The following is a 26,320-nucleotide window of genomic DNA, read 5'->3' as shown; positions in this document are numbered from 1 at the left end:
ACATGTGAAAGTCATTATAGAGCTGTGTTCAGCTGGTGGCTGCTTTTGAAGTTTTCATTCTGTTTAATGCATTTTAAGCTGGCCACACACGAGTCATTTTTAGACTCCTGGAGACTTTAAAGCAGTTACAAGGTTGGCCTGATGTAGTTCTAAGTGATAAGAATCAGATCCAGGAATTTAAACAAGAGGCTAAGAGATCATTCATGCCTATCCACTAAAACTTACTGGAAAATCAACATTAAACATTTGTAAATAAACAGGGTTTACTTGAATGCTTTTCTTCTGTTTCATAGTTTTGATTTCCAGAGACAACACTTGAAGATAAAGTTATTTGTAACAGTAGAGATGATGGGGGAGGCTGGACTAGTCACTGGGAAGCCCTCAGTCAACAATAGTGTGAAAGGGAAAAACAACAAATTGAGAAATTGCAAGCTAGAAGTGTAGGATATGGGGATAGGCTGTATATCTGTAAAGTTTGGCTCCCATATCCTAAAAGTCATTCGATATGTGCTTGTTGTTTTCAGGCATAGTTTCTCTTTAAGGTGTGAAACAAACCTAGGAAGCAGAACAAAGTGCTTAAGTGCTTTGCAGCAGCGAGTGGTAAATCTGGGTAAATCTGGCTGTCAAGTTAATGTGGGCTGCCAAATTTCACTCAATCTAGCAGCCTGTAGAGGCATTATTGATATGTGGTCAGTTTAATCTGCCAAATATCTCTTCTTTTTAAAGAGTGGGATTGAGAGATATAGCGGCTTAAATTGAGTGACAAGGGAGTAGTGCTACCTGTTTACTGATCTCTGATCACAGTGTGTATTGATTCACTATAATTTCTAGGACTGTTAAAAATGATTAATGAAAACACCTTTAAGGTTCTCCGTACTTGTATTTATTTACAGTTCCAATCAGTGTAAATGCAATATTTATCTAGCATTTCTAGAGTGTTTATAGAGTATTTATTTATCACAAACCCTTTGGGACTGACCCTTTAGGCCTAACCGTAAACAGCACAAACACGCATTGCATGCCAATTCAGCCGTGACGTTACTCATACATGCTGCAGCTGATCAACACATTAAAATCACACCTGGTTTGTATCAAATAAAATTCATGCATGCAGATAATTTGCTCAGTAGAACACTGTGTGTAATCACATCCTTTTTACACAAAATCAGGTTTAAATGAAGCTCAGCCAAACCTTTTTGTTCACCTCTGCCATACCACAAAAATCACATTCATGAATATAAGTAGCTGTCTGATGTGTTTCAGTGTATGGCAGGTTCAAAAATGTTTGTTTGCACAAGTCTGCATAAAAGCCAGAATTAGGTTTGGGCTTCCATGGTCCAACTGGGTGTTGATGCAAGTGAAGGAGGCTATCATCAGGCTGACAGACCTAAATTAATCAGAGAGACAGCAAACATTTAAGGAGTGGGATAAAACTGTCATCATTGTCAAAGTCTGTAATCAAAAGATTACCTCATGAATGGAAATACAGACGCTCTGCAATAAGGTGCAAACCACTGGTTACACTCCAGAACTGAAAGACAAGATTAGAGTTTATTTTAAAAAAAAATGTAAACATCTAAAAGGCTCTGGTAAATAAAATTCTTTGGACAAATGAAACCAAGATTAACTTGTTCCAGAAGGATGGGAAGATAAAAAGTGTGGAGAAGGAGGGAAACAGCCCATGATCTGAAGCACACCAAATTATCTGTCAAGTTTGGTAGAAGCATGGTGTATATATCTGTCTGTGAAATCAGGCCACTAGTGTTTATTGATATTACTGCTGATAGAAGTAGCAGGATTGATTCTGAAGTATACTGACATATATATATTAAATCAATATTGATCAAAAAGTATAAATGAATACTGACCTGAAGAACACTGTAAAAACAACCCAAGAGTTTTAAAGAGGCACCTTTGCTTGTTGCTTTAATCTGATTTAAACCCAAATTAATCCCAAATAGGTGGTTTTGTATTATGAGAAGTGAAGTTTGCTCATGATGTGATGTAAAAACATAAAAGAAGATTAGAGGGGAAAAAGTTATGTTATTTAATAGTGTTTACCTGTTCATCTGATATCCACATGCATATATGTCCACTGCTAGAGACCCTTTCCCAATTCTCCTCTTTAAATTTAGCTATGAGAAGGATTTTCTATCAGATCACTGATTTAAAACAAGAGTGACTTAATTAACTGATTATGCTACAAATAGCAGAGGCAGTGTGTGATCATGTGGGATGATGGTTGTAGTCTTACAGTTATTTTATTCCATGTGTATTTATTTATTTATTTAACCTCTGGCAGGTCGTGTTGTTTTACAATGATAGGGGTGTTGGCACATTTTCTTCCTTTCAGCAGTTTTTGTTCTATTTGTGATTTTAGTGTTGATGGCAGCAAAAAAACTCTTACACTTTCAAATTGCGTTTTTTCTTTACTTTCGATTTCATTCATGTACTGCAATGACATTAAGGAATTATCTGCATCCTTTAAAGGGTGAAGATACTGAATGGAAAGGATTCCTGTCGATAAAATTTAGCAGTTTTGGATATTTATTTTAAAAAATAAACATGTATCCACAGCGATATAAACTGGACAACAAGAATATGTATGCACATTTCTGTTAATGTGCTGAATCTATACAGAATTTTATGCTTCTGGCTCCAGGCTTTCCTTGCCAAGAGACAGATGCTGAGCATCAGGAACGCACACAAATGCTCACATATAAGTCAGCAGCTGGTGGGTTGAATGAATTTCCGTGGCAGTGGATGAGCTGAAATTGGTCAGCATAAAGCAATGGAGGGAAGGCATGCTGTGTAATCACCTGTGGGACTTGGTGAAACTTTGGAGCCATATTTCAGGGTCTTGTCCTGTATTTTCAGAACATGAGTTTTGGTTTTTATGACATCTGTACAAAACATATACTCGACGGTCATATATACACTGAAATTAATATATTAAGGGTTTGTTTCATATATTCAATATGTATAAAAATATATTTTAAAAAAATTAGGGCCGAGTGCCCTCTACTTTTTATTCATTTGTTATCGTACTCCATCTATACTTTAAACTAAATACTTTGTCTATGTATAAATCCTATTTTATGACCTCATAATTTGTATTAATGGTTGACTATGACAGTTTTACACCTCTTACACCCCTTAATTGATAAGATGTATGGTTAATTTTCTACATCATAAAAATGTCAGCAATATTAATTACTATACCACACTGTAAATCTGTCATAACAGGCCATTGCTTCTGACCATATATGCTGACATTAACCATAAACAGGTATGTAATCTGGTAACCTGGTAATGATGAGTATGTAACTGTTTTAAGATTTGGACACAAATTGGAAAATAATTGGTGCCTAAAGTTTGAAACAACCAAGATTTAAAGAGCCACTGTCACGGTCTGTGGAGACAGACCGTGCGGAGGTGTGTGTGGTGGACCCAGGTGCGAACACAGGTGAGGAGATGGGAGTGAACTTAAACTGAAAGTGAGCTTTCATTTGGGCTGATACAGACGGGAGTAGACAAAACATAACAGGGACAGAGACCGCAACTAACCAGAAACCTAAACTGGAAAAACCCTAACATGACTGAAAGGAATAACTATGATCACTGTGAACAGAACGCTGTGCAGATGCATGGAAACTGTAAACCAAATGGCGTGATGAAACAGACATGAACATGACCTGCACGGAACCTCATCGTGCAGATGCGTGAAAAACAACATAAACCAAATGGCATATTCTTGACCAGTGGGAAGATACACAGACTGAATGAAACACAGAGACTAAATACCCACAGGGATGATCAGGGGAAGTGGAAACACATGAGGAAGAACAGCTGACACACATGAACCTAATGACAGGACAGGGGCAGTGAAACTAAATACAATGAACAAAGAACACCAGACTCTTTCAAAATAAAACAGGAAACATGGAGACATAGCCATGACACGAACTTGACAACAAGGACCACACGGACATGAAACATGACAGGTAGACAGTACAGGGGGAGATGACAGAAACAACTAAGACACAAAGGACTAAACTGCAACCTAGAAATTAACTAGATGAGCTAAACTAGAACACAAATGAATACAAAAGATATATAAAAACTCAAACACTGGGTCACACGACCCAATACCGTGACAGCCATACAGGAAAAGAAGGAAGCGCCAGCAGTTCTTTTCTCAATATAAGGGGCATTGGTTACTTTCAGCCTCTGACCTGCATGTGCTTAAGGGCTACTCTCTTTCGGTGCTTCTTGCTTTCCTCTTTGTTTTTGTTGAACCTGCACCTCTGTGGGCGTCCAATAAAAAAGGCTGAATTGAATCTGCTCTCCTCCAGCGATTTTGTATTTTGTTTTTAATATATATTTTGGCTTTAAAAAGGTTCTTAAAAGTCTGACTCTACATCTCTTTGGGCCAAAGATGTTTAACAATTACTTCAAATTTGTGACCCGACTTCAGCAGAATACTTTATAAGAAAATTGCTGTGGGAATACTTTTGTTTCCCATTTCTGATGATTGGTTTTCAAAGTACTGATCTTATAAGGGTTTTCAGTCTTGGCATACTATTTGTCCTCCCGTAAAATATCACTTATCTTTAAGTGTTACCATGTCTGATGCTGCTATCATGTTCCTTCCAATAACGGTTCCATATCCCTGTTGGTTTAGAAAAAACAAGGCATCAGCGATAGGCTATAAAATATAGAGTTAGTTAAAATCTAATCATCCACCACAATTTCTCTTTATGAAAATTAGTGACTCTATAATAACATCACACAGCTTCAATCTTTGTTCATCTAATGGGTGTTGAGAGGATTTTTTTTTCCTAGAGCAAAAAATTATGTACCTCAGCCTGGTATCACCAAAAAAGTGAAAATATGAATTCTGAAAACCCTCACTTGAGTTTTCCAAGGGCTATTTTTAACAGTCCCAGACTTAAATCCACCCAAAGCCTTCCAGACGATATAATATATAACACATTTTCTTCATTACGATAACGTATATCATTCATTTATTTTAATATTGAAAAGATAGCAGACCCCAAAGGCCTTTCAGCCACCTGTACAAAAAAGCCTGTGTAGAGTTTGTCTGTATAGTCATCGAATCAGACCTCCTCATATTAGATGAATGGCATTCATTAAATCATCTTAAGTAGAAACCTGTTTGAATGGAGCCACGCATTCGGCTCGAACAAAGGAAACATGAAGGCTCATATTCCAGATGTATACTTGCTTTCATTCATTTCCTTAACTCTTGAACATTGTTCATTATGTTATCTTTTGAAAGATGAATACAACTGTTTCATGGGACAACTGTTTGTTCCAATTCTGTATTAAATTAGGAGTAAATAACAGCAGCTGTTTGACTGATGGTTAAGAAGCTACGAATTGTAAAAACAGTGCTTTGTTCCTTTTACCCTAAATCATATAAATTGAGGCATAAAGAGTAATGAGGGTTGTCAGTTTTTTTCTCATTTCATGTAAACCTATTTAGGTGGTAGGAGCAAAAAATGTCATCCCAGAACTATTTAAATAATATTTTTGTGTGTATTTGCATGTAGCTCCATCTGAAAGCCAGTTGGCGTTTATGGATTCTAGCGATTCACCACAGAGTTGGCATCGTGCTTTCCTATTGAAGACTAATCAACAGAGCGCAGTGTGTGTCTGGTGAAACTGGCAAGGTTTTAAGCCCATCCTGATCATTTAATTAGTCTGATTATCCAAACAGCTGTCTGCTGGTGCTCTTTCTGACTTCAAGTCGCACACAAACACATGCGTGTACGCTGAGTGATGATGCTACATATGCGCCTGCTCACGGATGCCCTTGGAGCGCGTGTGATAAATAGTGTCATTGAAGCTGTGATGACAGCACTCCAAGCTGACTGACTGTCAGCATGAAATCTTCCATGCTGCACTGTTCTTGACAGTGCAAAAGGTCTTTGGGCAATTGTGGAAGATTTTGTTGAATTCTTAAATTATCAAAAAGGGCAAAAAAGTCTTGAAATAACAATAGGCTCTGCCAATAGACAATATATTGATCCTTATATGCCGGTTGTGTATTTAGTCCATCAAGATGACCATGTGAGGTGGTTTGTCTTTATTTTTACAAGCTTTAGTCACTCAGACGTTTCTGACCAAGGGGTTGTTTTAGAGGTGACGACATCTTTTCAATCACAAATGCAAATATTAGGAAATGGCCATCTCTGGAGCTGAAATACGAGGCTGGTGTGAAAGTCCCGGAAACTGTAGTTCCTTAAATGGCCACTTGAGGCTGTCTCTAAAAATGGACGTCCCATTTTATCAGCAAAGAAGTTTTCCAACTCAGCCTAGATTAGAAGAAAAAAGAGCTTTTCTTTCTTGGGGTAAAACTGATCTTAAAAACAAGCGCTGCTTTGCTCTGATGCAGGAGTAGTTTCGCTGAAGACGTGGTTCAAATGTCTCTTATGTTTATGTTTTAGCTGAGTAAGGAAATCAATTATTATTAAGTAAGTAAGTAAGTAAAGTTTATTTATTAAGCGCTTTTCATAGACAGGTAGTCACAAAGCGCTGCACACAGAGATTAAAATAAACAGTACGATAAATAGCAAAATGCACAATATACACAATATAGAGTTTAAATGTAAATTAAAAATATAAAAATGTAAAAAGCATTGGTCAACAGAAAGCTTGTTTAAACAGTAAAGTTTTTTTTATTAAGAATTTGTCAACAACTTATTTCCAACTGCAAGCCAAGTGCAACCGACCATGAATAATTCATTGCAAGCCTAGTTTAAATTGTTGAAGGCAAATGAACTGAAAGGGCATATGTCATATGCCATGCATTTAAAAACGGACATCTTTTTAGAGCAGACTGCTGTTCTTGAGAGCTTTTCCTCCACCTTAATATCTTGCAGTGGTAGCCAGAACTCCTCTGTGAGCTTGACTGGTTTGTGCCTAGGTATGAGGCAGTTAACTCTTATAACACCTTGATCCCCTGGAGGAACCAGCTGCTCTCTTGTTTTTTGACTCTCCACAGGCTGTTCGCTCTTTCTCTCTCTCCCAGCCTCCCAGGGGATTTACATGACACCTGCTGAGCTTAAACAGGGAATTGTCTTCTTCTGCAGAGCAACAACAATTTTCCTTCATCCATCTGTTTTAGAAACAGTAATAAAAAAAATCTGATTTTGGCTCTAAACACACCAGCAGTGCTCCCTCAACTGCACGGAGGAGTCTTTTCATTTTGCATCGTGCTAAGATGCTTTTTCATGTCTTGCGTGCATGGAGCCTTTTGCTCAAGGTGAAAGTGGAAGCAATAACGGCCTAATAGACGTGAATGCTTGATTCATGTTAAGCTGATAATGCATCAGCGAGTGGATTTTCCTCGGGTACTGTCAATTTGCAGTCATTTTTTTGTACTTCCTCCAGCCCTCTTGTTCTTACGCTCGCTCTGTCATTCACCTTTCCCCATTGGCAGCTTTGTGATGTTATGAGGGCATCTCTGTCAGGAACCACCTTAACAGGAAAAAAACAACAACTTTGCATCACATTAAAAGACCTCCTTCATCCTTATACACCTCATTGACTATAGAGTTGCTACTTGATTTGCACCGTTATGCACTCTTGCCTGCCCACATGCTCACACAATCTATTTTTGGATCTGTGGCCACATATTGGGATGTATTGAGTAGAGACTGTGGTGGTGGTTGCTCTAACCGATTCTTGTTGTTTATGGAAATTTTTGGCCATTCTTCCAGAAGTAGATTTGTGAGATCAGTTTCCGCTGTAATTCACCCCAAAGGTGTTCTATTGGGTTAAGGGTCAGGACTCTGTACAGGCCAGTCATGTTCTTCTACACCAAACCTGCTCATGCATGTCTTTATGGACCTTGCCTTGTGCACTAGTGGGCAACTTGCAACTCCTGAAAAAGTGGCCTACCATTTCCTAGCTGAGTGCCTTTTGTTCCCCTGTCGCTTCCACTTAGCTACCACTAACACTTGACTGTGTAATATTTACTAGCGAGGCAATGTCACGACTAGAGTTGTTGCGCAGGTGGCATCCTATCATGCCACAACGCTGGAATTCACTGAGCTCCTAAGAGCGACCCATTCTTTCACAAATGGTTGTAGAAGGAGTCTGCATGCCTACAGTAGGTGCTTGATTTCATACACCTGTGGCCATGCATGCGATTGGAACCCCTGAAGTCAATGATTTGAATGAGTAATTGAATATTTGGTAATATAGTGTATAATAAAAACCATTCCACTTCACGAGTAATGGAATGAGACTGATTCCTTTAGGGACAATAGCTAAACTGTATGAATATAAACTAGTACACATCTTCCTGTGTAAATCAAAACTCACACCTAGTTTACGGCATTTTATGTAATTTTCTCCCTGCTTTGCTGTCTACGCTCTCAAATAGAAGTTAAATATCTCAAAAACCTTTACCTGGGTTGTCTTCCCTTCAAGGTAGTATCCTTGCTCCAGTATTGCTGCTATTTTTAGCCTGGAAGTCCCATTCAGACCACTTGCAAGTGTTTGATCTCCGCTGTATCACAACAGTGACGCTTCAACTTGAATTTCAGTTTGGTGAAGAGGATTAAGTCACAGGGAGTCAAATCTGGCAAGCTCCAAAAAGCTCCTACATTTTTTATTGCCCTGCGCGCGGCAAGGTAATGGCACGATGGCACGCACAACCGTTTAGGTGATTTGGGACCAGTGTCTTACCTCCAGCGCTTCAGGAAATTGCAGTAGAACTCTGCCCTGACAGTCTGATCCTGAAAGATGAATTCACAGTACACGTCCTTGTGAATGTGGAAAAGGAAAAAAAAAAACCAAGCTCACTCCTGGTCATGCTCCTGAACTCATGCGCCGTCTTCTTTCATTGAAAACTGCTGTTTAGTCTCTGGTTCATAACTAGACATCCAGCTCTGCTTCAAGAAACACATGCAAAAAGATGCATTTCTTATTGCTGATAAACCATTTAAAAAACCAAACCCTTTTTTACATTGTGGGAAGTTTTAGAAAATGGAATATTACATATGTGGGATTTTATATCAGTATCAACATCAGTGTGCTGTAAAGCTTTACAAAGATTCAATTTGAAACAGAGAATAAATGTCATTGCCAAGATGGCACGTATGACGTGACCAGAAATGAAAAAATTGCTATGGGTTTCTAAACACAGAGTAAACAAACAGCAAATTAATTAGTAGGAATACTGTTCTGTGGGAGTGAGACAGCACTGCGTTTGGCTGAAGCATATTATTTAGTTTCGCCACATGGTTTCTGATGGTGGAAGATGGTCATTTCCAAGCCATCTGGATGCTATAAGCCAAGGAAGACGATGTGGCAGAGATTTGCTTTTATTGACTAATAGGCATATAAAAACCCATGTAGTGCACTGTACAGCAGATGGGGGGCGTTGCAGGACCTGCGAATCTGAAGGGAAAACCAGGGATTTCATTGCGATCGGTCCCCACAGCCAAAGCTGTGCTTCAACAGTCGCTCTCCCTCACTTGCAGCATCACACACTTCCCTTCCCCTCCGCTTTGCCACCGTCTCTCACACACACACACACTCTCTCTCTTTGCTTCAGTGTTTCTCAACCACTCATTCTGCTGCGCTCGCCCGTGTCATCTCTCCTCTGTGGAGTGCAGAGAGAGGTGATTCAGCTCGCGGGCTGACTGGCAGTTGCTGGACTGGGCAAACAGAGAGTTGAGGACCTGAGGGACAGGACAGTACTGTTTGAGGGGGGGGATTCCATCGGGAGAGATACAGCGCAAGATTACCTCCAGTGGAGATTATTTGCATCACAAAACCTGTGGAAAGAGGACTGTGACTCTCTCTGTGTAGTGGATGCACAACCGCTGCCTGTGGAAGAGGTGCCATTCACTGTTTTAATTTTTGTGCTTTTGTGTGTGTGTGTGTCACCTTTTCAGTATGCAGATTCACCAGCTTGCCTTCTTTTCTTATGCAAATGTAAATTGGCTGGTTGTACTGCTCTACACCTTTGACAGAGACTCAGATGGAGCCGGTCTCTGTATTTCAGGTTTGCATGATTATAATGCAACGCTGCGTGAAATAGTTTGGGATTTATGCATCTTGCTGTATTTGTGTGTGTGTGTGTTTGTATTTGTGTGTGTGCGTGTGCGTGTGTGTGTGTGTAGTTCAAGAACACAGAAGTGAAGAACCAGAATGTGCTGAATAATTGATCCCCAGTATGACAGAAAACTTCCAAACTAGGTTATTCTTGAATTAATGTGCCACTCATTATATTTGCTGCTATTTCACCCACCTTCCCTCTGAGCTCGTTTACAGTCGATTGTGTGGATACCCCCGTCTCTACATGTGTGCACTGGTGATATGCATGCTCTCCAACATATCATGCGTGGATGTCGTTGCCTCGGGAGCACACGGGGGAAAAGAAGGGGGCAGCTAGGTGGTATGTGGCACTGTGCCAAGTTGCTGCTTCAAACTGGATGTTGAAGGTTAGTCAAATCCACTCGGTCTGCTTCTCTGCTTCTATGCAGAGGAGTAACAAACATGACAAGTATGTTGGCTAAAGCGACACCGTGAGGAATCCCTTAAGTAACATCAGCCGACCATTCCCCCTCCTCCACTTAGCCGTCCTGTCTTGCCTCCATTTCAAATGTGATTATACGAGTGTGTGGCAGAGTAGATAGATGGAGTATTTGCTGCAGAAGGAGGAGGTGGAGGTAAAGCTTGTTTTAGTTTGCTACTTTCTACCCCCCCGCCTCGGATTTGCCTTTGCCTTCCTTCCCGCTTATCCCTTACCTCCATTTGTCTGTGGTCCCTTGATCACTTTTTAACCCCCTCAGTCCTGCTGAGCCAGCAGGATTCACTGGTTTTAAACTGAAGTCCATTTACAGAGCTGGGATTGCTAGAGAGACACAGAGAAAAGAAAAGAAGGGGGAGGTAACCCAGGTCAGGGCAAATAAGAGGGAGTAAAAACAGCCCCTCGGGGAGTTGGTGGCTGATTTATGTGTAGACATATCTCCACACGTGTTTGGCCACAGCTCCAATTAATACCTCCGCCAATCCGTGGCCGCGCTTGACATGCTGGATCTGTGAGTGCCGAGTGTGTTCATTAGTGTTTGGATTGTAGGATTTTCAGCGAATTTAAATTGTTTACTGTGGTCTTGGGAGATTCTGGGTCATTTGATGCTGCAGTGTTTGGATCTTCCTTTGCTTGTTGTTGAGGTTTGCACGAAAAGAAAAAAAAAACGTGTGAGGCAAGCAATTTTCCTTGCCTGGATAATTCACAAACACATCCAGCTGTCCCCATTTCTGATCAAAGGCTGATTAGGCTCTTTCCTTCTATAAATTGACTGGAACAAATTTTGGTATCAGTCTTAGAGCAGTTGCATTTATTTGAATTTGGTGCTTTCGATTATTGATTATTGACCTTTGTGTTCCTCCAGGGGGCGTGATAGACAAGGACCTGTGCCACTACCTCAACCTGCGTTTCCAGAAAGGCTCAGTGGACCACGAGCTGCAGCAGATCATCCGGGACAACCTCTACCTCCGCACCGTCCCCTGTGAGTTACCTTGTGCTCACCTGACCTCCCTTTGTCCATCCTTGTTCCCTTCACTCACCTCCTTGAGTGAGACACTTACATTCAGTGCTTTGCCAAGGGTAGATCATCAATAAAGCCAAGTGTGCAATTTCAAAGGGGGCAGTAAAAGCTCCAGGTTCGCTCTGTGACAGTTTGAATGTGGTAAGTTGCCAAAAAACAAGACAGAAATGAGTGTTTGGCTCACATCTGCAGTTCTCTTTTGGCCACATTGGACCTTGCCTGACATAGGATGACTTTGGCTACCTCAGCTCAACCATAGATCCACCTTGTCAGTTCAGCTGTGTAACAGAGCTGTAAGTAGACCTAATGTCTGCATGTGGATCTCCAGTGTCCCACACTGTTCAATAGCATCTTTCATTGCCCTCTACATGGTGTTTAAATACCCACTTTTTGTGACGAGGTTTCAGACCACAGTGATGTCACTGATGACATCAAGGTTAAGCATGCCTGTAAATTAATTAAAGAGAGAAAAAAATCAGATGACAAGCAGACTAGTCTTACAATATCAAAATATTCAAAATTTGAGCCCAGGATGACGTATTTAAGAGCAATTTAAAGCCAATAATCACATTGTTCAGTGATCAAATCACATTGTAAATTTTGTTGAAAATTGTGACATATTGCATAATGTGTGCATAATATTGCAAACTTATGACGTCGGGTTGGTTTCCAAGTGTTGCTGAAATTAGCACCGCTAGCACCAGCGGCAATCTTTTCCTAATTCCTTTTTTCTTTTTCTTTTGATTGTCCACGCACCTCATCAAACCATGTTTACACGTTGCTCTCCTTCAGAGGTGTATGCCAGGTTATTTGTCAGTTGTTGTAGATTAACAAAATATGAGACTACATCTACATGTACAAACACGGGTATTTTTTTTTTAAGATGGAGATTTTCACATAAAGACACTAAGAGCACTGTCAAGAGCAACATGTGGTGATATAACCCTAACTGTATGAATTGTTAGCCAATCGGAAGGCTGGAGATGATAGCAATGTGCACAATTTAACAATAAAAAAAGAGATAAAGGTGCACACCTTTGACATTGCAAGACAAAAATTCCTTTTCCTCATCTAAACACAGAAGTATTTTTTCAAAAGCTTTGATTTTAGTGGCCCGAAACACCATTTACATGTGGATGAAAGACCAGAGCACATAGAAAAGCTCACTTTACCAAAATACCTGTGCGTGTGTGTGTGTGTATACATATGGATTGAATACTTTGTTTAGCTTGCTAACAGTTCTGTTGCCAACTAGAGACAGCAGCAATGTTTACTCTTCAAGTGGAGTGACTGGAGCCATTTATATGCACTGTTGTGGTATTTTCAGTTGCAAAAATGTTTCCTGCCATGAATTTGGCTGTCTACATTTCCTGCAACTTTTAAAAAAAATATAGGCTGTGATTTTTTTTTTCTTTTTTTGCAATTTTATATTCCTATTGACTGTATTCTAATGTGAAAAAATGTACTGCTGCAGAAGCCTTGAGGGTTATCCCTAACCCTAAACCCTAAACTTTTTTGTATAAAACTCACTGAAAGCCACAACAACCAATTATATAATAACAACAGGTTTGTCTTCTCTCACTTTGTGTTAATGATTCAAAATGCTTTCACATCTTTGGCAGCTGTGCAGTCTGTTGTGTTTTTTTCAAAAGCTCAAGAGCAATGGACTGAATAGATCTAAAGCTGAGGTCAAGTTCAACATATTACCACATTTTCAGGCAATTTTATACATACCCGCTGACAGAGAGCAAGCCTGAGGGCAGGCAGTACTCTTGCAGGTGGTTGGTTTCTGGAGCTGCAGAAAATGTAACAAACTAATAGGTTGTTGTGTATAGTCCGCTGCGTACATTGTCTAGTGCTTGAATGCAGCAGAACTCATACACATGCAGAGAGGGTGGGAGGAACAGGGGGCCAACAGGGGCATCCTGACAGGTCGATCCAGCTTCTTGCTTCGCGTGAACTGTTTCCCCTCTGAGTATTTTTCAAGCGCGGTATGTGCTGAATATACTGAAGTTTCCTTCTGATGTGAGTACGTGATGTGATATTTTCTTTCCCTGTTTGCCATGTCCCTTTGCTTTCAGCCCCAAATCCCCCAAATATCTATCTGTGCGGTGATCGATTGAGCTGCTGGAGTGTTAGTATAGCTGGAATCAGCCTTGTCTGGAAGTTCGACTCTTTAAAATCAAATGTTGACTACAGCTCTGTCTCTAATTAGCTGCATTAACTGCCTCACAAGAACACAGAGCTGCAACCAAGTGCTCTGTAGACAATCAAAGATACGATTTGGAGGGCTTTAAGCTATTGATACTTGGTGTTCTTGGTTCAGGATAGCTTTTTAAACTGAATGCTTATCTAAGTCTTAAATATTGTATGCTGGAAGACATTTTCTTTTATCAGGTTATCGCACAATGTTATATGTGCTAGGGCTAAGAAAACACAATATTTAGTAAGTATTATTCTGATTCCTGTTTGCTTTTTGTTTCCTGGATGTTCAGCCGTCCATTAAAGGACTGTGATATTAAAGGGTGTTTGTCTGTAAACTCTTATCTGTGCACACTGTTTGTTAGCCTAGCTGTGCATTTAGACCCAGCTGTCTAGTGGCTAACTCCCCCCTGAATCCCCTAATGGAGGTGCATTCTTCAAGCCTAGGTGCAGGCAAATATCACTGGAACCACTTTTATGCCTCCCTGAATGCACAGAATGCAGCAGGAGAAACAAAAAGAGACCTATTTATATTACAATACAAGCATCATTTTCTCTGATAACCACTCATAGAGCCACTGCCAGTGAGGCAGTGAAGATAGAGAAGAGGTGAACAGTAAAGGCTGAGGACAAATGGAGGAACAAATAGAGGGAAAGAAATACGAAAAGGAACGGGGGAAAGGGGATGAAGCTTGATGATAGGGACACGGGCTATATACACATAACCACATAGTGAAATTGACTACACATACAGAGAGAGGGAGAGAGAGGGTGGCAAAGAGAGGTTAACTGGTGCATTAATGAAGGTTTAACAATGGGCTTTAGTGCTGCTGACAGGAAGAGGGCTTAGTCATGACTGAACTAGGCTTTTTATATCTGGATGCATAGATGTGTTCTTTTTTTAGATATGGAAAACATATGTTATTGAGAAGAAACAATGCACTATGACTGCGAAGCAGTCAACGTGGACAAGACACATCTGGAGTTGGTCTTCAACTGGAGTGTATTTCAACCAGATTCATTTGTACTTTATTTTCTTATGAGAAAAATCCTTCCAACAGTCTCAAATGTCCTGTGTACGCATCTGTTTTCAAAAAAAAATCGGGATGCTGTGTGAAATGGATTAGCTAAGAATAACCTAGCTAATAACATAGTTGCAAAGACTTTAGTGATATTGTCTCATACAGTTATATCATTAATCAATTCGTGAAGCCAAAGAAATCTGTAGGCAGAAGATAAGGCTGAAAACCAATACTGAAAGCCTCTCAGGTGGCACTGCATTAGAAAATCACTGCATGGGCTGAAGAACAGTTCTGAAAACTCAAATGTATCCTAAGTCTCTACCAAGGAAAAAAACATATACTGTATAATATAAACTAGATCCAGAAACACTATGCCACCTTTTCTGGCCAGAGAGAGGACAACTGGAAAACTGTCATGTGGTCTGATGATTGAACGTTGTCCTCCAATCCTCCAAGTCCAGAGTGGCTTTAGTAGTAGGTTGTAACTTGCACATCTGTGAAGGCACCATTAATACTCAGTGATATCTACAAGTTTTAGAGCAACATGTGCTGCCATTCAGACAATATTTTAAAGTTAAGCGATGCAAGATTATTTTATTGGAAAAAAACAACAACAACAAGTGTCCCTTTGCGACTAAGCATCTGAAATCTTATCCATGGTAAAGAATGGGAAGACAAACAAGTTATTTCAGATTCCAAACAGCAGAAAGTTTAAAGTGAAGAGATGAATCAGGCATAAATGAGCTTATTTTTCTAAAGACAAAATTTCTCTTTTATGTTTTTATACTGGCACCGCTTAGTTGCTTAGCGGTGTACTGGTTAATACAAACCCAGCCTCGGCACGTCACAAGCTAGTGTACTCCCAGTGCCGGTCCCAAGCCCAGAAAAATGAGAGGATCCTAAATCAAACAAGCAGATCCGTTCATTTTGGCAACTCCTATGGAATAACAGAGCAGCCAAAAGTTTGTTTTTCTCTTTGTGCTTGTACTATTTCTAGTAAATAATGGGATTAAAAGACAAGCAAATCATTGGTTTGTGTTTTTATTCATATTTACACACTGTGCAAACCTTTTTTTAGGATACTGATAATATGCCAGGTTTAAACTGAGCATTTGACTTAAATGAGCTAATTGTGGACAAACCACTGGGAGATTCATGAAGTAAAGCCCCCTCTCTCAAACTGATAAAAAAAGAGTTGCACTGAAGACTCCCGAGATGTGTGATGAATCTAAAGGAGGTTGAGGGGTGAGAGAGAAAAGGCATGATGTGAAGTAGTTCATCATCACAATTTACACATAACCCTTGAGTGGTAAAGAAAGGACATTTTTCGTGGGGATGGAGGCTGACGGGCAGACAGTAGGAGACTTACTGCCATTCACACCAATCGTGAGGCTTGGATGGAGTCGGCAAGGGCAGCTAAGGCTGTGCCAGCTCTTAGACAAATTGCCTGGTTGAAATCCAAGGTCAGAGCGTTAATAGCCTGAGCCCATGTGAAATCAGGCCTATCTTCTGGTAATCCATATAGATTTGATGGGAGGGATAGAAAGTGGAGTGAAGCAAGGTGTGTGCAGACTAGTCATGAGACCTAAGTGTGCTATATTGGCTGAGTTATTTAGGTACGAGTGAATTGAAAGAACATGACAATGAGTAAATATATATTTTTAAACAACAGAGTGACTCCTGACTGTGCTTTCATTTAATAACGTCATAGCTGAGCAGAAAGATATTTGAAAGATGCTATAAATATTTGAACTAATTTACAAGTGTTTAGATATTTAGAGTAAATAACTTGAAGTTCAACTGAAAGATTAAAAAAACACAAATGTTACTCTTGTTTCCCCATCGAATACCAAATCAAATATAAATATGCACAGTGCCTCAGTTACAGGGAAACAAAAATGTGTTAAAAATATCAAGGTCATCGGGATAATATGACTCATTTCCCAGAAGCCACTCAGTCTTTCATGTACTTATTATATTTGTTCTTCTCTTGTTGTTTTTCCTTGCCTGGCTGATTTTTCTCTTTTACTTTACTTTCTTCATACAAGAAAGTATTCTTCACACTTCAAGCACTCCTTTTCATCTCAGTGGACACAATAAAGCACTTAGTTATGTGGTGTCATTGATGGTCTCTGAATAATAGAGCTGATGATCAGGAGGCCATCTGGAGGTAGAAAAGGGAGGAGATGCTCAGTTTGTCACTTCCTTTCAACTTCTTAGAAATGTAAGTAACATGTCCTCTTAGAACAAGATCTAGAGTGTCTATTTGTAACAAAATGTTGGTTTAAGCCATCTATACAAAAGCTTAAAATGCCAGAAATGATTCAATAATCCACAAGAAAAAAAAGGCAAAGATCAAAATAGAGTCTGAGTAATATAATTTAATTTATCTGTTCTGTTTCCATTAATGTTAATAATCTTCCACTCTCCCTTTTTTTGTTTTAAATTACTAGACTTTGTAGGGTCCCAGCCCAGAGTCAGGAGCCAGTGGAGCAGACTATTAGTGTTTAATAGTAGGCTATTACTGAATTAATTATAGAAATAGAAAATTTGGTCCTTATAATGGAATAGACCATGATCTGTTTTGAAACCTCCTGTGGCCCCACCTGCCACAGGATGAGCCACTGGGGTTCATATGGTTTGAGGTGTTCCAGTCATTCGTTGTCTTAAGTGAGAACTGGTGGGCAAGGATTGGTATACTTGTATTCCTCTGGTTTTAATGCCTGCGCGATACCTAATGCCACGCTGGGACTTAAACATATACATATAGGATGCCTCTTTGGTGTCTCTTAAGTGAGGTGTTTCCTGTGTCCTAGACATTGTATTGATGGATGGATGGATGGATGGATGGAAGCTGAGCATATCTGCCTTACCATTTTTTTTTAACCTGGACATGACAAGGTTGATCTGACTACGAAAGATACTGCACTCTCACATAGTGGAGACTTATCCTTGGCCTGGTAGCCATGCCAGAAGGCATACCATCCTTCATTATATGTATTATTTCCCACCACTTTGAACATAAATAGGCAAAATAAACATCATGTTGTATTAAAAAAGACTTTATGAGGAAAAAATTTATAATCATAAAGTGCAACGGATAGGTAATTTCCTCCGTCCGTATGGTCGGACTTCTTTTTTACAGTTTGTTGTGGTGACTATCGCACAGTTCAAAGCAGTGATGGCCTCTAGCACTCACAGAAGTGTTAAATTGTATTAAACAGTTTAAATCAGCACAATTTAAACACATTACCTGTTAGGTAAGATTGTCGTAAGCGGCAAATGGTGACATTGTGACAACATTGCTCTATGATCGCAAAATAACCCAACCACAGACTTAGTGTGCTGTATTGTTACAGAACAAATTAATGTAATGTATTTTAGTAACTATGACATTATGTCAAGATGAATTGTATTGTAATCTGCTTTCCAATGTAACTCTTTGGAATATAAAAGCAACATATTTAGAACATTGTTTTATTTTATGTTAATGTTTGAAACACTGAGCAGACGTCACCGGAGACCAACGCAAGACGCTACCGCTGAGCTGCAACACCAAAAGTTTGTTGTAAATGGGAATGACATTAAGTGATAGCTCTTATCCCGTAAATACAATAGCTGCCATTAAATAGCATTTGCAGCATTATCCACAATTCAAACTAAGGGACATGTGTATACCTGTAAGCACGAAATCTATGTTAATATACCAGCTGCTGGACAATTTTTTCCTTGTTACAGAAGCTATTGCCCAATTATAGAACCCCACATTGTGATCCTTTTGGGAACCCTGCCTTCACTGCTAACAGCTTGGCTACCTTGCAAAGAATGCGACAAGCAATTTGATAGCAGAGGTGGGCCTCTTGAAGAAAGAGTGTTTCAGCGAACATCCGCTAATGGAGACGTAAAGTTTATGAACGGTGTGATTGGATACTCCCGCATGTGTTTTTAATGCCCACAAGTTGCCTCTTATGAGTCTTTGCATTAATGTGTGAATGTGTTTGTTTTCTTTGGCCTTTACATGCATGTGCAAACAACATATGCTTAAATAGCAGGAAGTAGAGATTGATACTGTGAGTTAATAGGGAGTTTGACGCCTACAGGGACACTGACTTTGCGTTAATGGCCGGGGCAGCCGTGCACAATATGGATGGTGTTTACTAATGAGAGAGAGAGACATACTCGACGTCCATCTGCCTATCCACAGTTGTCAGTTGGATCATTCTGAAGTCTTGCAGCATAGCAGGAAATATGACTTTCTCTCCGGCTTTCCTTTCCTTTCCTGCTGCTCTGCTGCTCCGTCTTTATCTTTACTTCGTCCCCTCATTATTTTCTCCCTGAGTCCTGTTGTTGTTGTGTTTTGTTTTGTTTTGATTTGGATTTTTTGCTGTGCGTCAGTGTGTGCATTTCATTGCAAAGAAGATTTGCAAGTCCAGTATGTAACTTGTAAGATCAAACAGGTATCTGTGATTGGCCCTGCTTTCTTTTTTGCAGCCTGTCACATGTCATGTTTCTGGTTAATAGCCTGATGTCTGATAGATGACGGCAATAATCAGGATAATAAGAACACCCAGTGCCCCGCCATTCAATATTTAGCATCTCTGTGAGAAACCCAATAAACCGTAGAAGTGTGAGCCTGAATGAGGAGCTCAGAGAGGCCTTGCTTACTCTGGAGCTCTGAGATGAGGCCTGGTGTGGAGATGAATGAAGAGCAGTTTGTGTGTTTTATAAATTTAATTTTATTTATTTTTTTATCCTGGTCATGAAAAACAGGAAAACGTGCTGCTCGTGAGCTTGTTTGCTTGCTTGCATATTATTTTGTCAGTCTTTGTGAAGAAGGTTAAGCAGATCAGACAAATACCTCTAGTCAAAAGCTCACTTTCTTTCATCCATCCATTTACTCCGCTCTCCCTCTCCTCACTTACTCATTGATTCACTGGAGGCAGGGCCGGGTTTCCATGGCAACCGTTTCCACTCCCCATCTGCGTCAGAGGCTCAACTCTTCTTAAAACCTCAGCCCCCTTTCTTTTCCCTTCCTCCCTGTGCCCTTCCTGTCCCACTCCCCTCTACTTCATCCCACTTTCTCCAAGCCAAGACTGTAGGTCAGAAAAACCTGGCAACTCGGGGTCAGCACCAAGTACACCGCTTGCTGGAAATAGGATTTCAAGGTGTAAAATTGAGTGTATAATCCATATGTTAGAGAGGTGTGCGCATTTTCATCTGTGGGCTGAGGGTGAGGGAGTGTGGGAGGGGGTTGACTGACAGGGCAGGACACAGATGTGAATGTGCCGGGTGGCAAGCGTGACGCGGCACTCTCTGCTCGCTGGCAGATGCGGCTTTTAGACGCAAAGGGGAAAAGGTGTGAGATTTGCTCTCTAATTGGCCTTCATCACATAAACCTCCTCAACATCACCACGCCTCATCATCAAGCTCCTGCTGTCTCCTACCCTTGGAAGTGAAGAAACGGTGTCAGATAGACAGATCCATCAGGTGTGCCGCCTGCGGTCACCTCACCATGATGCTGTAATGAGAGCTTCCTCGGTTGTCTTTGGTATAATGATCTGGTGTCTTTGGGGGAATGACGAAGACCTTGATCCTTCTCAGGAGGTTTCATAAAAAAGTATTTACACATTTTTCTTATTCCAAAGCATGAATTATTTTAAATGGGAGCGAAAGCATTAACAGAACGGCGGCACAATCTTAATGGGGCATATTTCCACTGTAGCACATCGCTCCCATGACAGCTTGCTGGAAGCTCCTGGATTATGATTGAAAATGACTGCTTCTTTAAGTTGGACACTGGAGATAATAGAAACTGTTTGGTAAGAGAGTAAAACCTCAACTCGCATAATTGTGTCCACAAGGAGTAGTCTAAGTATGTCTTATTCACAGAGTGCTGTCAACACAGAGCCCTTAGCGCAACATGGCAAATTTAGCTCAGTCAATCAAACACAGGGCATATATTGTTAGGTGGCAGTTTGTTCTGTGAATCAGAGAACAGGCAGACAGTAATAGATTAAAGTTGGTATTATTAAGTAGTTTCACTGCAAAGATTTACTTCATCTTCTCCACATTAGCTTCAAAATTTCACACCATCATCGGATATTTAAAAAGAACAATACTATGCACCATCACAGTAAATGTGCCTCGGGACTGAACTCTTATCAGCACATATCTGGGGCACTTTTCCCGACTCTCCTGTCGACTGACTGCAGTTATTACCTCCATCCTTATTACCCACATGTGGAAAGAACTCGTTGAACCAGCAAGTGTAGAAAGCCTTTTATTTCTTTCTTTCTTACAGTGCTGTGTTTTTCATCTCACCACCACATGCTCACAACCAAACCTCCCATCTATATTTTTCCAAGCCCTTCCCCTAGCACTTTTTCTACTAAATGCTTTGTATCCGTTTTGGCAGGACAGCGCAGACAGGTGCACAGCTCAAGCTGTTGTTCACCATTGAGCTGGCCTTATCACCAACTGCAAAACTCGGGCTATCGTTTTGAATCCAACCCTACTGTGACAAAGCAGTTTTCTGTTCCTTTATAAAAACAATGATGCAACATATGTGAGAAAATTGTATTGATCAGAAGTAGAACGTAACTTCTGGTACCTGTGATAAGTAAAGTTAGAAAACCAGCAGAATTGTGTGCAGTTTTTGGGTGTTGATATGCATAAAAATGTGAAATGCAGAAAGCTTTTTTTTAAAGTGTGTTTCCGATACCATTTTTGTGCCAAACCTAGAATACAGTGTGCGTGCTACACCTGAGAGATAAATGAGAAAATCCTGCAGGTTGATAACAAGGAGAGACGACGACGTCCCTGCACCCTTCTGATTACTGTTATTATCACTGGAACAATGGGTCCTTAATTCCCAGCATAAAAATGAGCGAGCCATGTTTTTTCTGGTTAAAATGAAAACTGTCATTATCAGATTTTATCAGTGGCTAACTAATTAAACTAACATGAATTAGCATATTAAGATACCGCCATTAGTTAAAAACTGCTTTTCCAACTGACTTGTTAACATTTCTAGCTTGATTTAAACAGGAAGGTTGTCTTAGGTATGAGCTTAATGGCTCCATACAATATATATAATAGTAGATTTTTTTTTTAAATGGCATAAAAGAAGAGGCTTTATGCTTAGAACTACAAATTCCAGATATGTATGAGAGTAGTACTTTTTGAAACTTTGGCTGCAGTTGAGCTGCCATGGGCATTGCGGCAGCTCAAGCATTTAAACACAGTTTGACCCATAGCATTTTATCCATTACTTGTTAATTAGGTGGCTGTCTTCAAATAGTCTAGAGGATGCTTCTCCAGAGGCACCACACCCTCCACTCATCAGACATCTGTTTATCACCCTTACTATTGCTGTGAGCTGCCAGTTTGTTTGACTGGCATACCCGAGATAACGTGCAAATAAATTACAGAGCTGCTAATAAGTGTTACTCTAACCAAATTTGGAGTATCGAATTTGTTCAAATGTTGTGACTGGAGCTCGTAAACGTTTCTATTACGGTGCCAGATTTTGTACCAGAGAAAAAGAGTGAACAGGCAGAGAAACTGACTCTGGGGGTTGGGTTAAAATGCGGCGCTCTTGGTTTAATTTGTACATATTAACTGCAAATAAACCGCAAAGGTCTTCAGATTTTGATGTTTTGTGTTTCTTGTCTGGTGTAAATTGTGGTTGTTGGCTGACTTATTCAGGCAGCTCAGGGACTTGGTACCTGTATCATTTGTTTCCAGGGTTTTGCCGTTTATAAAATAATACTTTGTCAGAGATTCTGACTAGAACTCTAATTTAACTGCCTGTGCTCACCAGAGGTTACAGTTGCTAAGCTATGATTGGACAGTTGTTCTGGGGTTAGTTTTAGCTGTCACTTGAATGATGGGTCCTGAGACAGGCCTACAAAATATTCTACTTTCTAGACTTGAACATAAAATCTTCATTCTTTTAAAAACTCAAAAGAGCAATAACTGACCATGTGTGATGTTTGAGATGTCTGTCAACTTTCTTCCACCTCTCTGACTGGTGTTTCAGGTCGCTGCCTGCAGACTGATTCGGTCTAGAGAGCAGCATGGGGACTCACCGACCCACAGTCTTAATATTCGTGGCCAGTGCCTTTGTGGCCAAAAGGGCATTTCTTTGACCAACCATAAGACAAACCCTTCCCTTCTGGAAAGAGCTGCACACGCATAAGGCTGAATAATATTTATTCCATATTTATATTTGCTCTGGTAATTTTATTATGAAAAGGGACAGTAGTAGTCTGATTACAGAGCTATATAAGGATCTTGATCATATTATCTTAGTCATTATGAGGGTACTAATTAGGGGAAGTAAAACTTGATTAGAAAGTCTTTGTTTTCCATCAGTATGTACAGTAGATATACAGCTCTGTTTCAATGTTGAACGAAGGAAGCATTGATGTGTAATTCGGCGTTTGAAAGAGCAACTTAGCAATCAGTACTACATCTTTTTGATGCTTATCTACTGTTTATTTTTTTCACATATAGCTTAAGGAAAGATGTCTTTATTTCAAATGTTTTATCTAAAATTATCTGGCTCAAAAACGATGTTGCTGATATATTTCAATAAGGCCGATACTGAATGTTGGCTCAAACATTGGTGCATAGGGTGTAGCCCTGCCTGTCACCTTGTGACACTTGGCATGAGCTCCAGCCTCCCCATGACGCTGAATTGGATAAGCAAAAGGAAAATATTCGTATTCATTCGTATTATTTTTATTGACATTTACCACTGCTATTACCAATTAATAACTGACACTAGTCAATAACTGACTCTCATCACGTGTAAGAGGAATTAGTGCTCAAGTATGTGTGTCTGTCTGTGTTTTGGCTGATTGAATTTGGCTGATTAAAATGTTGAGCGTTTGACATTCATGGACCAGTTTGTTGTGGAAACATTTTGTCCTTTTTTTCTGAACCATTCTTTCTAAATAGTCGCTTCCATGTAAACTAACTTTATAAAATTATATATTTGCGTTACTGCCTCCCACCTGTTTTTCTGCTTTTTTTAAAAAAAAATCATAGGCTTCAAAGTGACAGCTATGGTATTGTGCCACCACTCATTGTAGAGACGTGAGGAGTCAGTAAGGCCAGAGAAGAGAGAAGAAAATCCCCAAGGCCTGTCTCATTAGAGACAGCTTCTCTGTCATAATTCTCTAGTTGTAGCAGCATTAGGCTTTCCTTTCCCTCATGTTAATTACAGGGGCTGTGTAAGTAATTGGCTCTTTTTTGGATGGTAAAGCTAAGGCAGACAAAAAGAGATCATAGTGTTTTTTATTCGAAGGAAAATTCTGTGCATATTTTTTTGCTCATGAGAGCAAGTTTCAGTGTTTGAGGCTAAGATTAGGGATCATTCTCCGGTATCGGGTATCCCAAATGTTAAAAAAAAAAAACCAACCCTTCTGTCCACCAGCTATTTCTCTTCTTTTATGAAGTTAATGTTTTCTTCATCCGCCACCCCATGTGTTTTTCCATGAAGTGTGCAAAGTAAGTGTGACACTGCAGTTGACAGTAAGGTGCACAGTCACCCAGGCTGATGATCTCCAGAGTGTTGCTACAGGTAGCATCAGCAGGATTTTGACCATCATGTATGTGATAGTCAAGTAATAATTTCCACTGCTCTCTGTGGCTTTAGGTAATAGCAAGACAAATGCTTAGTCTGCTTAGCCTGCCTGCTCCCACAGATATATCAGAGCGGTGATTCTGTTTAGCTCAGATCCTAATGAAATATTCCATCTTTGCCACCTCAGTGGGATGGGGAATTGAATGTGCAGAGGCTGCTACGCTATCTCATATTGTGACCTGCTGAATGAGGGAAAGCTATCAGAATGTCAGATTGTCTGTATCATTATTTGGTACGATCCACGCATATAAGCTTGACACTACAAGTATTCAATTTGGATGGTAATGATATTACGCCGGAAAGTGTATGCACTCAAATCATTCCTAATAGCAGCATTACAGCAGGCATTCAGTTGGACAGATTGAAACATGCTGCAGCCTATTGATGTCGAAGCTCAGGTCACAGCTGATGCAGGTAGAACTTTCATGACGTTTTATGAGAAAGCCACAGACTGTGAACATTTGCAGGTTTCATTTTGTTCCAAAGTGCATGGTGCAATGCAGCAAACGTCTCGGTCAAGCAACCCGCTCGGTGTGTACAAACACATCCCGACACAGAAAAAACGGCACGCTGGTCCCAAATTTGGGTCAATAACATACAGTCAGATAATAAAAGAGATAATAAACATTTTCATTCCCTTTGATTATTTTTTTCTTATGTTATCTCGGGCCTTTTTATTTGTCTTATTATCTAGTACATCCCATTTATTTTTTTGCTGCTGCAATGGCCCACTTCCCCTACAGGGGTGATTAAAGTTTCATCTTATCTTCAAACGAGATTACAGCATGCAGTAGCTCTCCCACAGGTTGAAGAGCTAATTCAGGTACAGCAGATTGACCAACCACAATGCTACCAGCGAAAGGGAATCCTTTTGACTTTTTTTTTGGCACAGTGCAGAGTCTCCAAGGGTAGGATTAGCGTTCAGCCCTTTTTACAGTATGTTTGTTTGTTTGAGTCCCGTTTTCATTTATTTATTAGAGTGACACATAACTCGAGGGATTTTGTAGATGTCCTTATCTGAACAGATGGGCTTAATATTATCACTTCTGATCCATTTCAGAGGGAAAGTGTCAGGCGGGATTTGTATTCAGATGTTTTAAGTTGTCTTTAAGACAGAGCTGTTAATAGAAATAAGGTGTTGGGGATTTTAGTTGAATCTGTTTGAGACACTTGGGGATATTGATAGAGCTTTATGTCCTGTTTTTAGTCTTACCTTGTTCTAAGTGTTGCCATAATATTTCTGAAGCTGATCTGAAGTCTGCTAGGAACATACCACAGCTGTCAAACAATAATATTTGTTGCTTCTTGATATCAAGGAGAACAAACATGAATACACAAATTGTCAAGATATATGAAGGTTGTCCTCCAACAGAGAGTATTTACAATCATAACCATTTCTTCAACCTGCTCTCCGCTTCCAAACAAGGCCAGGACAATAGAGAGTACTGTTCAACACATAAAAATTTAAAACTTCCCTGTCTGAGGATCCATTTTTGTCTAGCATCTCATTCTTGTCAAGGCAACTGATTCTCTGGAGGAGTTTTCCAATGTCTGCTAATTATCTCCGCCAGGATGGTTATGTGATTGTTTCGGTTTGCCTCTGTTTGTTTTCATGCCTTTTAGCAGGAAAAAGTTCTGCATGTATTTGCGTGAACATTTTACTAGAAGTGGGACTTGGCCTAGCATCAGATCTGGATTCAGGAATTTTTGACAGGATTCTTTGCCATCACATATGCAAGCCGAGATATGATGTGATATGTTTTCAAGAATCGATTTCACATTCTGATATTTTTCTGATCCAAGGATTTAGTTTGTGCTTCATGTCGAGGGGATTATCAGCCTTGATGGAG

General features: G+C 40.0%; 1 protein-coding gene across 11 annotated transcripts in view; it reads left to right on the top strand.

Moving 5' to 3' along the window:
• Positions 1-26,320, top strand: part of magi2a (membrane associated guanylate kinase, WW and PDZ domain containing 2a) — a 257,866-nt gene that overhangs the window by 69,085 nt on the left and 162,461 nt on the right. For 10 of the 11 annotated variants that reach the window (XM_084909999.1, XM_084909992.1, XM_084909991.1 and 7 more), the window contains exon 2: positions 11,439-11,555. In XM_084909999.1, coding sequence (XP_084766125.1) covers positions 11,439-11,555 — 117 coding nt within the window. Of the gene's footprint in view, positions 1-9,461; positions 9,879-11,438; positions 11,556-26,320 lie in introns of those variants that run through there. The other variant, XM_084909996.1, reaches the window with a different exon arrangement.

Source organism: Perissodus microlepis, chromosome 17, assembly GCF_051167445.1.
Source record: "Perissodus microlepis isolate ML-2025 ecotype Zambia chromosome 17, ASM5116744v1, whole genome shotgun sequence".
Lineage (NCBI taxonomy): Eukaryota > Metazoa > Chordata > Actinopteri > Cichliformes > Cichlidae > Perissodus > Perissodus microlepis.
Note: the sequence above shows the minus strand (reverse complement) of the source record. Positions and strands in the feature narration are given on the sequence as shown.